General features: G+C 50.1%; 1 protein-coding gene across 2 annotated transcripts in view; it reads left to right on the top strand.

Annotated features, from left to right (window-relative positions):
* Positions 1 to 4,360, top strand: part of BDKRB2 (bradykinin receptor B2) — a 30,604-nt gene extending 26,244 nt beyond the window's left edge. For both annotated transcript variants that reach the window (XM_070477876.1, XM_020899133.2), the window contains one exon: positions 757 to 4,360. In XM_070477876.1, the coding sequence (XP_070333977.1) occupies positions 757 to 1,849 (1,093 nt within the window). In that variant the 3' untranslated portion in view covers positions 1,850 to 4,360. The remainder of the gene's footprint in view (positions 1 to 756) is intronic.
* Positions 4,361 to 15,044: the final 10,684 nt, after the last annotated feature.

Here is a 15,044-nt window from a genome sequence, read left to right as displayed (position 1 = left end):
TTCTGTTCTTTATCTCAGATCTTCACCACAATGCCAAGAAGATTTTGTTATTCCTAGTTTACAAAGTAGACCATTACGCTCCAGAGAGGTTAGTTAACTTACTCGAGGTCACACAGCTAATAAATGAGTCAGGACTGAACCCAGAGGACTCTCTGATGCCAAAGCCCCCACCCTCCCTTTCCGTCAAGCAACCTCAGTTCATCATCAATGCTATGCTGATGGAAGGTAGTGAAGCTCAACAGCTACCCTCTGCCGGGAAGAGGCAGGGCGTGGGCAGATGGGCCGTGGTCTCGGAGCCAGGCTGGAATCTCACTGTCTGGCATGATACCACTTCTCTCTTCTAATTAATGGCTCACTCACAGCCAGGCCACAAGAGGCTGAAAGAGACCAGCATCCTTAGGAGGAGTCCCTGTGATAAGGAAGGAATGTGCTGTGTATTCTCCCACCATGGAAGCTTCCAGGAGGACCAGCATCTAAGACTCACGCTTGTTCCTACGGGCGATGGATGCTGACCAAGGAAACCTCCCAGCGGAGCCTGGAGGCCAAGAACACAAGCTCTCAGTTTGAGCGCAAGGAGCACAGGCAGCTTTCTAAGACCCCCGGGGACTCAGATGCACCAGGACTGTCTGTGAACACAGCACAGCAAAGGCCTGAGTTCCACCCCTAACTGGACGCACCCCCCTCCCTCTACACCAGTTGCTGCTCCTTCCTCCTGTCACCCCGGGGTGTAACTGCCTCTTTTCCACTTTCTTGCAGCGCCAAAATGTTCAACCTCACCTCCCAGGTCCTTGAACCTGCTCTCAACGGGACCCTGCCCGAGAGCAGCAGCTGCTTCCAGTCCGACTGGTGGAACTGGCTCAACACCATCCAGCCCCCCTTCCTCTGGATCCTCTTCCTACTGGCCACTCTGGAGAACACCTTTGTCCTCAGCGTCTTCTGCCTGCACAAGAGCAGCTGCACGGTGGCGGAGATCTACCTGGGCAACCTGGCCGTGGCAGACCTGATCCTGGCCTTCGGGCTGCCCTTCTGGGCCATCACCATCGCCAACAACTTCGACTGGCTCTTCGGGGAAGCCCTCTGCCGCGTGGTGAACACCATGCTCTACATGAACTTCTACAGCAGCATCTGCTTCCTCATGCTGGTGAGCATCGACCGCTACCTGGCCCTGGTGAAGACCATGTCCATGGGCCGGATGCGCGGGGTGCGCTGGGCCAAGCTCTACAGCCTGGTGATCTGGGGCTGCGCGCTGCTTCTGAGCTCGCCCATGCTGGCCTTCCGCACCATGCAGGAGTACGACGCCGAGGGCCACAACGTCACGGCCTGCGTCATCATGTACCCGTCCCGCACCTGGGAGGTCTTCACCAACATCCTCCTGAACTCGGTGGGCTTCCTGCTGCCCTTGAGCGTCATCACCTTCTGCACCGTGCAGATCATGCAGGTGCTGCGTAACAACGAGATGCAGAAGTTCAAGGAGATCCAGACGGAGAGGAAGGCCACGCTGCTGGTCCTGGCCGTCCTGCTGCTGTTCGTGGTCTGCTGGCTGCCCTTCCAGATCAGCACCTTCCTCGACACGCTGCTGCGCCTCCAGGTCCTCTCCGGCTGCTGGAACGAGTACGTGATCGACGTCTTCACGCAGATCTCGTCCTTCGTGGCTTACAGCAACAGCTGCCTCAACCCACTGGTGTACGTGATCGTGGGCAAGCGCTTCCGCAAGAAGTCGCGGGAGGTGTACACGCGGCTGTGCCGGCCAGGCGGCTGCGGGTCCCCGGAGCCCAGCCAGACGGAGAACTCCATGGGCACGCTGCGGACCTCCATCTCCGTGGAACGCCACATTCACAAACTGTCGTAGCGGGTGGGGAGCAGCCAGCGAGCAGATGGCACCCGGGGCTACTGATGCGTGTGAGGACGGGTGGACGGCGGCTCTGGGGATGCGCCCCCAGGAGGAAGGAAGGCAGCCCAATTGTGACCTTGGGCGGTGAGTGAGTCGGTGTCTCCAGTAAATTCCTGCCCCGCCCAAGCTGCGGCGAACAGGGCTGCGAGGTTGGAGTGATCTGGTGCACAGCCAAGGGCCCCAGAAATATGACAGTATTATCCTTCTTACTGGCTGCCACCCCTGGGTCTGCTGCTTCCTGAGGAGCGGAGGAGCCTGGGGACAGGGACAGGAGTGGCCGGACTCCCCTCCCACGTGGTGTGTCACTCTGCCGGAGCATGACCGCTCAGATCTCCAGAAACGCCGCCCTGCTTTGGGGCAGCCGCCGAGAGGGCCGCGCACACTGGCTGACGTGTAGTCTTGGGTTTCTTGAATCCGCTCAACTAGGACTTTGGAGGATGATTCCTCAGGTCAATGAAGGTTAAACTCTGAGCGATCCATGGTGAGAACCCAGAGACCAGGACTCTCGCTCCCCTTGCATAAAGACAAGTGGTCTGTGCCAAAGACAACCCAATAAGTACTTACCCAGCACTTGCTGTCCGCGCAGCATGGAACCCTGTGGGCAAGAAAAAGGAACAGTCTGTCCTGAAGGAACTTGCAGACTCGCGATGATTCAGCAGCCACCGCAAGGCCGTTCTAGACGCGGTCAAGCCAGGCACTGTGGACTGGGCAGGGCGGAGAAGCGGGGCGCCCCAGCTCAGAGGATAACTGGCTGCACATGGCCGCGTCCCCGCCTCGGTTTCCTCCCAGCAACACGAGGCTGTTGTGGGGATTAAAGGAGGTAACAGGCACAGAAGTACTTTGACAAATGAAAGGTGCTATGTAAATGTGAGGCATTATTATGACCGCAGAATGGGAATAAATTTATTCTAAGGAGAAAGACAAGTTCAGCAAAAGGTCTGTAGAAGAGAATCGGTATTGAAGCCAGTGGTTGTGGAAAACACGCATTAGTGTCTGACACATACCAGGTGCTCCGTATGTTAAGCTCCCTTCCACCACCTGTCCTTCCCGTCAATTTGCACGCGTGCACGCGCGCGCGCACACACACACACACACACACACACACGCACACAAGCATTTTCAGGAAAGGTCACCCCTTCCATGGAGGCGGGAGAACACCCTCCCCATCCCACCTCCAGCGGATCATTTACCCGAAGAATCAACTGCAGAGGGGCCGCGGCCTTGCCTCCTGTGGGCGGGGCCAGGTGGCGAAGGGCGTGGCGGGCAGCGATGGGCGGGGCGGAGGGCGGGTACCGTCCTTGTCTCTTAAAGGACAGGTGCCCGGCCCTAAGCCCCAGGTCCTCCAGGGGGAATTCCTTTCTTCTTTTTCTACACGTTTTATAATCTGCCTCCCGACGCCGGCCCTCTGGGAGAAGAGGCCATCCAGACGCCAACATCAGGCTCTTAGAGTCAAAGCAGTGATGGGTGGTCAGCAGCAGTGGCGTTCAGGAGCTTCCCGTAATGCAGGCAGCGCCCTGGAAGCACTCACTGGATCAGTGAGTGATGGTGATTCCTTAGCGGGCTCTCCCTGGGGAGGTTTTATCCTCCCCAGGGCCAGCAGGATTGGGATGGCAAAGAGCCCACAAATCCTGACCAATCCAGCTCTGGACTTTAAAAGAAAAAGGGTCACAAAAAGATTTACTCCCCATCCCAGTCTTTGTTTCTGCCATGCAAGCCCCTCTGCCCAAATAAACATACACATTCATAGCTAGAGAAAGAAAACAGGTGAAATAAGAAGTATAAGCCATTTCATATTAGAATGAAGTGAAACCATTTTGCGGGGATGTGTTGGTAAAGAATCTGCCTGCAATGCAGGAGACTCCAGTTAGATTCCTGGGTGGGGAAGATCCCCTGGAGAAGGGATAGGCTGCCCACTCCAGTATTCTTGGGCTTCCCTTGTAGCTCAGCTGGTAAAGAATCCGCCTGCAATGCCGGAGACATGGGTTCGATCCCTGAGTTGGGAAGATCCCTTGGAGAAGGTAAAGGCTACCCACTCCAATATTCTGGCCTGGAGAATTCCATGGACTGTATAGTCCATGGGGTCGCAAAGAGTCAGACATGATTGAGCAACTTTCACTCACAAACCATGTTTGTAATGTGAGTGGAGTTTCACAAAAGGAGGCTTGGCTGGGCTTTGGGGAGTGAGGCAATCATTCCTCAGCAGATGTGTATGGTCTGAGGGTCTCCTGTCAGCAGAGCCCTGGGCTCCTAATGACCATTTAAGGTCCACCCATGGGCAGAGGAGCGATTTGTCTATGGGAGGGGAGCTGCCCTGTGGGTTGTGTTGATACTGTGATAAAGAACATCTGTTCTGTGAAAGATCCAAAGAGCTATGACATTATAAAGAGGGATCGCTTCACAAACGAGGAGGAATGGATGGATGGTGTCAATGTGCCTTTTCTGTCCAGCATAATAAAGGGATGAGGCATTTTTGTGTAGTTCTTTCATTTGTTACAACTCCCCAAACCCTGAATCTTGTCACAGACACTGCCATAGGCAGTTAGAAGTCTTGGGGGCAAGGGTTCCATTTATTTCCACTCAACCTACTTAAAGGCTCTGTGCTATAAATTAGTGGTGTCCAAACCATTGTAATTGCATATCCATATAAGTAAAAAAATTTTGATTATTTTTACCTAATCAGTTAAGTTCAGTCACTCAGTCATGTCCGACTCTTTGTGACCCCATGAATCGCAGCATGCCAGGCCTCCCTATCTATCACCAACTCCCGGAGTTTACTCAAACTCATGTCCATTGAGTCAGTGATGCCATCCAGCCATCTTATCCTCTGTCATCCCCTTCTCCTCCTGCCCCCAATCCCTCCCAGCAACAGGGTCTTTTCCAATAAGTCAACTCTTCGCATGAGGAGTTTCAGCTTCAGCATCAGTCCTTCCAAATGAACACCCAGGACTGATCTCCTTTGGGAAGGACTGGTTGGATCTCCTTGCAGTCCAAGGGACTCTCAAGAGTCTTCTCCAACACCACAGTGCAAAAGCATCAATTTTTTGGCGCTCAGCTTTCTTCACAGTCCAACTCTCACACCCATACATGACCACTGGAAAAACCATAGCCTTTACTAGAAGGACCTTTGTTGGCAAAGTAATGTTTCTGCTTTTTAATATGCTATCTAGGTTGTTCATAACATTCCTTCCAAGGAGTAAGCATCTTTTAATTTCATGGCTGCAATCATCATTTGCAGTGATTTTGGAGCCCCAAAAATAAAGTCAGACACTGTTTCCACTGTTTCCCCATCTATTTGCCATGAAGTGATGGGACCAGATGCCATGATCTTAGTTTTCTGAATGCTGAGCTTTAAGCCAACTTTTTCACTCTCCTCTTTCACTTTCATCAAGAGGCTTTTTAGTTCCTCTTCACTTTCTGCCATAAGGGTGGTGTCATCTGCATATCTGAGGTTATTGATATTTCTCCCGGCAATCTTGATTCCAGCTTGTGCTTCCTCCAGCCCAGCGTTTCTCATGGTGTACTCTGCATATAAGTTAAATAAGCAGGGTGACAATATGCAGCCTTGACGTACTCCTTTTCCTATTTGGAACCAGTCAGTTGTTCCATGTCCAGTTCTAACTGTTGCTTCCTGACCTGCATACAGGTTTCTCAAGAGGCAGGTCAGGTGGTCTGGTATTCCCATCTCTTGAAGAATTTTCCACAGTTTATTTTACCCAATATGTACACGTATTAACATGTATTAAAATGTACCCTCTTAAACATACTCAAGTAGAAATTTAAGAAATTTCAACAGTTCAGATACTTTCTCCCATCCCACACTGGTGACTCAATAAGCTCCCATCAGGTGCCCATGAGGCCCCATGAGGTCCTAGAATCATAAGTAAAAGTGAAAAAGTGAAAGTATTGGTTGCTCAGTCATGTCTGACTCTTTGCGACCTCGTGGACTATAGCCCGCAAGGCTCCATGAAATTCTCCAGGAGGCTCAGGTGGTAAAGAATCCGCCTGCAATGCAGAAGACACGGGTTTGATCTCTGCATCAGGAAGATCCCCTGAAGAAGGGAATGGCCCTCCACTCCAGTATTCTTGTCTGGAGAATTCCATGGACAGAGGAGTCTGGCAGGCTATAGTCCATGGGCTGTCAAAAATCATAAGGATGACAGCAATTCATTTATGCATGTGATATGTATCTATTAGGTGTCTTCCATTTGATTTCCATTTGACAAGGTCTAGATCAAACAGTTGTCTAACCACTTCTTGCATTCTCACAGTGATCGGGAACTCATCACCCACTCCATTTTGAGATCCCTTCATTATTCATGTATTTAATCATTCATTAAACAAAGCTTGCATTCTGTGTCTACAGAAATGTCACTGCTCCATCTCTTCATCCATCCATCTCTGCTACCAACCTGGTGCTCATGGTAAAGAGGAACAACCATCTCTGTTATTCCTTCCACCTAGTGAATTGGTACCTTTTTAGATTCCCCCCCAAGTGTTTCCTGCATCCATCTGCTTCTTTCTGTGTCTAACCATCATCTCTTATTGGTCTCCCCAACTCTGACATTAACCACCACCATCCCCAATTCTTATTTTCCACTCTGCAGCCAATGACATCTTTTAAGAAGGCAAAGACAATGATAGGGAGACTATACATGTAAAGGAGAGTGTTTAGAACTCCATGACATAAATCAAAGTAGCATCCTCTATGACCCACCTCCTAGAGTAATGGAAATAAAAACAAGAGTAAACAAGTGGGACCTGATTAAGCTTAAAAGCTTTTGCACAGCAAAGGAAACTGTAAGCAATGTGAAAAGACAACCTTCAGAATGGGAGAAAATAATAGCAAGTGAAACAATTGACGAAGAATTAATTTCCAAAATATATAAGCAGCTCATACAACTCAAGACCAAAAAAACAAACAACCCAGTCAAAAAGTGGGAAAAAGACCTAAACAGACATATCTCCAAAGAAGACATACAGATGGCTAACAAACACATGAAAAGATGCTCAACATCGCTCATTATTAGAGAAACGCAAATCAAAACTACCATGACATATCACCTCACACCAGTCAGAATGGCCATCATCAAAAAGTCTACAAACAATAAATGCTGGAGAGGGTGTGGAGAAAAGGGAAACTTCTTGCACTGTTGGTGAGAAAGTAAATTGATACAGTCACTATGGAAGACGGAATGGAGATCCCTTAAAAAACTAGGAATAAAACCACCAGATGACCCAGCAATCTCACTCCTAGGCATATACCCTGAGGAAACCTAAAATGAAAAAGACACATGTCCCCCAGTGTTCACTGCAGCACTATTTACAATAGCTAGAACATGGAAATGACTTAGACATCCATCAATAGATGAATGGATAAAGAAGTTGTGGTACATATACACAGTGGAATACTACTCAGCCATAAAAAGGAATGCATTCGAGTCAGTTCTTAAACCTAGGGCCTATTATACAGAGTGAAGCAAGTCAGAAAGAGAAAGATAAATGTTGTATACTAATGCATATGTATGGAATCTAGAAAGATGGCACCAAAGAATTTATTTGCAGGGCAGCAATGGAGAAACAGACATAGAGAATAGTCTTGTGGACATGGGGAGAGGGGAGGGGAGGGTGAGATGTGTGGAGAGAGTAACAAGGAAACTTACATTACGGTACATAAAATAGATGGCCAATGGGAATTTGCTGTATGACTCAGGGAACTCAAATAGGGGCTCTGTATCCACCTAGAGGAGTAGAATGGGAAGGGAGATGGGAGGGAGGTTCAAGAGGGAGGGGGCATATGTATACCTAAGGCTGATTCATGTTGAGAGAGTGTCCCACCACTCTTGGGATAAAGTTCCACTTCTAAAGCATCGCTCACAAGACACTTCATTAGCTGGCCCCGGGCTTGCCTCTATCCCTCCCCCCAGTCCCTGGCTCACTCCCTACTCTCAAGCCATGCTGGACACAGTGTCTGGCAGGTATTCCATTCCCCCTTCAGTGCCTACACTTTCCTCCCTGCCTGGACTCCAATGGGGCCTTGAGCTTGGAGAAAGCTTAGCGCAAGTGTGCAAGGGAGCTCACTCATCGAGGGACTTTGTTCATGGATGGGGTCTGACTCAAGAAAGTCTGGGATCCGGGGGTCTGAGCAGGGCTCTGAGCGGGTAGAAACGGGGTCAGAAAGCCTCCCTCCCACCTCCCTCTGTTCCCAGCCAGGTAACAAGAGCGGCTCTCATCTCCTGACCCTTCTTGGCCCCCAGAAAGCTGATGCACTGGGGAGAAATCCAGGTGGGCCTCTGGTGGACTCAGAAGCAAGCAATTGATCCAGCTCCTGAGTCTTCCCTGGCCAGAGAGGATGAGGGCCCAGTGTCCAGAGTTTCAGACTATCATCTGCCAGGTGCCTTGATGGAAACTAGTGCTGGTGATGCTGGCTCCCAGCAGCGATGAAGCCGCTTATGATTCGGCGGTGCAGACTCCATCTGTGGACTCCAGTAACACATTCCACCACTTCCTAGTTCCTCCATCCCCGGGCCTGCTGCAGAGCCTCACACAGCCCTGACCTCTCGCCAAACCCAGGGAGGATGTAGGGGTCCGAGTTGAGCAAGCAGGTCACAATTTAGCAATAGCCATGGCTGAAAGTTTAATGGTTTGCTTGTGGGATTTGGGGTGAGGTTCAAGGGACCCCATGCAAATGTCTCACCCTCTGCTGAGCTCTTATTTAGTTTTTTCTTAGCTGCTGTGGTTAACTACAGGATATCGAATATAGTTCCCTGTGCTATACAATAGGACCTTGTGGTTTATCCATCGCTGAGCTCTCTTTAAACTTGACCCTCATGACCACTCAGGTAGGCAGATGCCTGTCTCATTGCTGGTTCAGGATGTGGAAACAGGAAATAACCTGCTCAGGCCAGGTGGTTCTTCAGGAAGGTGCTCAGAAGCCTGCCTGCTCTCGATGCGTTTGTGACTTGGCAGGTGGATGCAAATTCTGTCACAGAGGAGGCTCCCGAGGTGCCTTCGTGCATGAAGTGCATCCGAGCCTCAGCTTGGGCTGTTTCTGCCACAACAAACAGACTTTGTGTCTTCTGGGGCTTGTGAGTTCTTGCTCCCTGCAGACTCGCCTCTCCAGAGGCAGGTGGTTGACACCGTACAATGAGATATTTACTGAGATAAGATTTCCATGCCTTGCTCATTCCAGTGGCTTTTAGTGAATTCACAGGATTGTGTAACCATCTCTGCCCTCTAATTCCAGATTGCCTCGTCCCCCCACACCCATTAGCAGTCACTGCCTCCCTACTGCCTCTGAAAGTCACTGATTTTCTCTCTCTCTAGATTGGTCAGTTTTGGACATTTCATGGAGCTGGAATCACACACCATGTGCTTTTTGTGCCTGGTTTCTTTTACCAGGCCTACATGGAGATAGAATGTTGGATTGCAGGGGAAGAACTGTGCAGGCCAGGCCTCGAGTCCTGGCCATGCCACCTATTTACCAGGTGATCTTGACAAACCACGCAACTCATTTCCCCCACACTGGCCCTTGGCCTCAGTGTTCTCAGCTGTGAAGTGGGCAGATAGTACAATAAGTATACCTAGGTCAAGCAGGGCTACTGACTCCGGAAAGGGGGCTTTGGAAACTGTAAAGGGCAGCATCAGCATGGCAGAGATCCCTCTGGACTTGGAGTCAGGGCCCTTATCCATGCACCAGCCCTGTGACTTCTTGGCTCTGAGGGTTTAGACAAAATTGATTAACTTCTCTGAGCTTCTGGAGGGTTTTGCCTATAAAGTGAGGATTCGGGTATTGTGACAATTAAGTGAGGTAAAGGTGCTCTAGTGAGTTGAATAGTGTCTCCTTCCTTCCCCAAGTTCACATCCGCTTGGAAATTTAGAATATTACCTTACTAGTGGATAAGGTCTTTGTGGAAGACCCTTCCCTGGTGGCTCAGATGGTAAAGAATCTGCCTGCAATGCAGGAGACCCAGATTCAATCGCTGGGTCAGAAAGACCCCCTGGAGAAGGAAATGGCACCCCACTCCAGTGTTCTTGCCTGGAGAATTTCAAGGACAGAGGAGCCTGGTGGGCTAGAGTCCACGGGGTTGAAGAGAGTTGGACATGACTGAGCAACTAATACTTTATACCTTCACCATCATACTGGGCGAGGATGGGCCCCAAATCCAAAGGCTGGAGTCCTGATGAGGAGATAACAGGGCCCACAGAGATGCAGAGATGAGAGGGGATGGAAGCAGAGATCGGAGTGATGGAACGCCAGGATCACCACCAGAAGCCGGGCAGAGGAAGAGAACAAACTCCCCCTCCAGCCCTCCAGGAGGAACCAAGCCTGCCGACACCTTGACTGTAGACTTCTGGCCTCCTGCATCAAGAGAGAACAAATTCCTGCTCCTTTAAGCCTCCGCGCATGTGGTACTTCACTCCAGCCGCTGTAGGAGACCAGTGCAGGTGTCTTCACAGCTCTGAGCAAGTGCTCACCATAGAGATGCCGGGCCCAGGCCACCGCAGCCCTTCCCCCAGCAACGGAGGCGAGAAGCAGATACTCTCCAGGTTTCCTGCCGGCCAGTGGTGCTAGCTGGTTAGAAGTTTCCTAAGAACGAATGGGATGCAGCATCTTACAGAATCTGAGATGTCTTTACAGGGAAGATACTGAGGGCTCCCTTAAGGTACTGTAGCATGTTGACTGCTGGCTCAGACCCCATAGCGTGTGTGCCATAGGCCTCAACACCTCGTCTCTGCTGACCCCGCATCGGGACTGCCCCGTTTCTCTCCTCCTTCCTCAAAAGGCAGGCAATTCCAGGCGGCTCAGCCCAGGTTAAGAAGCGGCCGCAGGGCCCGGCTCCCGGCTTCCTGGCAGCTCTGTGGCCAGCCCACCTTGGTGGGAGGTTGTTTATCAACAAGCCTGAAGGATGGCCCAAGACGAGCTCTGAGGCTCCTCTGGACGCCTCCCTGCATGCTGAGTCACAGCACTGCCCACGCAGTGGGCAGCCGGGCAGCCCTGCCGGTTCCTGCCCCAGTCCTGGCCGAGACCGTGGACCTTACATAGCCTTCCTGTTCTCGCGCTACCGCTGGCCCGTGCGACGGGCAAGTGATAAATCCAGAGCAGCTCCCACCAGCTCCTGGTCAAGGGCCACTGTGTCACCATCATCTCCTGTGATCCCCAAACTTGGAGAAGAGGCCCACTTCACAGATTAAGAGGCTGAGGTTCCGAGGCAGGCGAGGGGGTAGATAACCTAGGAGCTTTGGATTACACATCCCTCTGCTGTATATAAAATAGGTAAACAACAAGGACCTACTGTATAGCACAGGGAATTGTATTCAATATCTTATAATAACCTATAATGGAAAAGAATCTAAAAAATAATTATATATACCTGAATCTTATATATATATGATATATATGATAAAACTGAATCACTTTGCTGTACACTTACAACTAACACAATACTGTAAATTAGCTACACTTTAATTTTTAAAAATGGTTTTAAAAAATCCAGAAAACATATAGAGACTGTGGCCCCAGAAGGTGGTATGGGAAATGATGCAAGTTCACCCAGCTCAACAGGGATGGAGCTGGGATTTAAACCCCTTCGAGGTGACTCGTTGACCAGATGTGCCCACCCAGACTTCCCCACCAGAACTCAAGGCCTGGGGTCTTGCTTTGGAATCAGATTCTTTCACAAAGTATTAGTCCCCTTGCTGCTAAGCTGCTGAGTCACTTCAGTCGTGTCCAACTCTGTGACCCCATAGACGGCAGCCCACCAGGCTCCCCCATCCCTGGGAATTCTCCAGGCAAGAATACTGGAGTGGGTTGCCATTTCCTTCTCCTTAGAAGAAGATAAAGCAATGAGACCCCTGACATCTTGACTACTGAATGGCCTTCAGGGTAGTCAGACCCCTCCCCCTTCAGTTCCATCACGGAAAAAGAGAAGCTCTCCTTTGATGCCCGACCCCCTCCCCATTAGTCGCCCAAATTCTCCCTTTTCTGCTCAGTCCTTACCCCCATTTTCTTCTATAGCTGCAGGGCTCCCCTTCCAATGTTTAAGCTATTTTGATGCTATTATTTACGTACTCATTGAAAAAGACCCTGATGCTGGGAAAGATTGAGGGCAGAAGGAGAAGGGGGTGACGGAGGATGAGATGGTTGGATGGCATCACCAACTCAATGGGCGTGAGTATGAGCAAACTCAATGAGATAGTGAAGGACAGAGAAGCCTGGCGTGCTGGAGCCCATGGGGTCGCAAAGAGTCAGACACAACTGAGCCACTAGCACTTTCACTTTCAACTTAAGTCCAAAACCAGCCTTTTGACTCTTTTTAAGAACCATATTCTTCCCTTCATCTTCCCCGTCTCCATAAATGGTATAACTCAGTTACCCCTAGAAAAATCTTTGATGTTTCCCTCTTCCCCATCCACCACCAGGTTCTCCTGGTTCTACCTCCAAACAACATCTCAAATCCATCCTCACCTCTGGTTCCTCTTCCAGCCTTAAACCCTTCCAGCCAGACAGGAGCTAGGGTGACCTTCCCAAATGCTTAAAACCCTTCAGTGGCTTCTTGTTTCTGGGGGATGTGCCATCCAGACACTCCTTAAGGAATGAAGGAGCTGCTACTCTAGCTGCTGAGATGCTGCTCAGTTAGAGCCCCTCTTCACCCAAGATCATGCCTTCTTCTAGGGAATCCTTCACCCAATGGCTGAGAGAAGGAGGGAAGCCCAGCCCTCTTGCCCCAACTCAGAGAGCTCTGAAGGGTCATCCCATCCAGGAATTTTCACCGGTCTGCGGAGGCTGCTCTTAAGACTGCCCGTAGCTCACTGCTCCCTTTGTCCAATCCTTTTTCCTTCCTTTCACTCTCGCAGGTCCTGATCCCTTGGACCCCCTGCAACCTGCAATGCCATGGTTCTGGGAAACTCCGAACTCTATCAGCTGTTGTGCCAGGCTCTGTCTTGGCTGGCTCTGCCACTGTTCACCTCCTCTCCAGCGGTTCAACTTTGCTTCTTCAGTTCCTCACGCACATCAGGCTGTTGTAGTCTCAGGACCTTTGCTTATGCTGTTCTTTCTGCCCATGCTGAGCTCCTCCGACTCTACAATTGGTTTCTCCTCTTTCTCCCAGTTTTCCCCCTGCCTCCCTGACCTCTCTCAGTGTGAACCCTCATACCCTCTCTGTTTAGTGGAACACTACATCCTGAGCTGTTTCTTTTCAGAGCTCACCACAGTTACAATCACAGGTGGTTTTCTCGGTCTGCTGGTCTCTCAAGGGTGACCCTGAGTCTTGCAGAAAAGGTGAAAGTTATCTTTAGCATTCAGTTCACCTGTACCCAGAGTTTTGCAGCACAGAGAAGCATCCCCAGTTATGGGGACCAAATGATCTATGTTAACGATAAACACAGCATCAACTCTGTCTTCATTAAAAACATCATATGAGTACTCCTGGTTTTTAAGGAATGACTGTGCGTGTGTGCTCAGGCATGTCTGACTCTTTGCAACCCCAAGGACTGTAGCCCACCAGGCTACTCTGTCCATGGAATTTTCCAGGCAAGAATACTGGAGTGGGTTGCCATTTCCTACTCCAGGGCGTTTAAGGAAAAGGAATATATTGGCTTGGCCAAAATGTTCATTCGGGAACATCTTATGGAAAAAAACACCAAATTTTGGCCAACCTGATACTTCATGCCCCCATTTTTTGCAGTGCATGTGGACCAGTTAGGCCTCTAGGCTGACTGGTCCTTTCCCAAAGGTTACACAGAGCAAAGTCATAAAACTGGGAAACGCTACATTAACATACGCGCATTCATCTTACCCTGTGCACATCTATATAATGTGATATTGACAGTTTTCACGCACATGTGTGATTTTTAGGACAGCTCTCACAGTAGTCAGGGCACCTTCTCAGATGAAGAAACCGAGGGTCAGAGCGTGCCCAGGACAGTCTGGTTCCCCCAGTTCTCTTCTGGGAGTCGTGAAGTGGACAGCCTCCCCCTCCGTACCCACTCTCTGAGATCTAAACCTGCTTTCTCGTATTATTTATTTGGTTTTGGTTGTGCTGGATCTTAGCAGTTCTGGGTGGCTTCTCTCTAGTTGCAGTGAGGAGGGACCCCTCTCCAGGTGCGGTGCGCAGGCCTCTCATCACAGTGGCCTCTCCTGTTGCGGAGCCTGGGCCCTAGGCTCACAGGCTTCAGTAGCTGCAGCACGTGGTCTTGGTAGGTGCAGTTCCCAGGCTCCAGAGCACAGACTCAGTAGTTGTGGCTCACGGGCCCAGCTGCCCTGAGGCATGTGGGATCCTCCCAGAGCGGGGATCGAACCCATGTACCCTGCATCGGCAAGCAGACTCCCATCTACTCTACTACCAGGGAAGTCCCTCTAAAACTGTTTAATTTCCTTCTCTGCTCAAACCAAGAGCCTTTAGGGGCCACCTGCACAGGGCCTGCCCCAGTGTAGAGACCTACGAGATCTCACAGAAAGAATAAGTAAATGGAGTGGGACAGAGGTAGGGGTTAGAATTGGGTTTTCTGACTCCAAGTTCCAAGTGAGTCTTCCACAAATACATCTGTGTACCTGGGCATTTATGATAAGCATGTGGGTCCTTTCATCAACAGTGTTTTTCTCAGCTTGCCTGCCGTCCAAACTCCTATTCATCTCTCAAAACCCAGCTCAAATATCCCTCCACCATGAATTTTCCCAGCTCTGCCTTGAGCAGAATTAAATCCTTTCAGTCTTGATACTCAGATGCAACTTTGGCACTTCACTGCCACTTTGCATTCCACAAAGTATAGTCCCCAGCTGTCTGGCTGTCTTTGTCCTCAGCCAGACAAGAGCTGTTCACAGGACCAGTGAGGGCTCTGTCCCTCCAATGCCCACAAAGGGCCTGGCACCCACAGGGGGCTTGGGACATACATGTTTATATAGAAGCAAGCTGTTGATATTCTTGTGTATATAAATATTGTGTCATCCAAGAAGTTTATTTGGGTTTTTCCGAGAGATGTTGCAGAAAGCTCTAATGAATTTTCTGGCCAACAAGATAAATAGGTTTATGAAGTCATTCTGCAGATATTTATCAAGCACGTGAGCCCTGTTGTAGGAGTTGTGAACATGACTTGAATTAAAAGCAGTAAACCCTTTGCTGGGCGCAGCTCATGTTCTGGTGAGAGAAAGAGGAAG

The sequence above is a fragment of the Odocoileus virginianus genome, chromosome 16 (assembly GCF_023699985.2).
Source record: "Odocoileus virginianus isolate 20LAN1187 ecotype Illinois chromosome 16, Ovbor_1.2, whole genome shotgun sequence".
In the NCBI taxonomy this organism is placed as follows: domain Eukaryota; kingdom Metazoa; phylum Chordata; class Mammalia; order Artiodactyla; family Cervidae; genus Odocoileus; species Odocoileus virginianus.
Note: the sequence above shows the minus strand (reverse complement) of the source record. Positions and strands in the feature narration are given on the sequence as shown.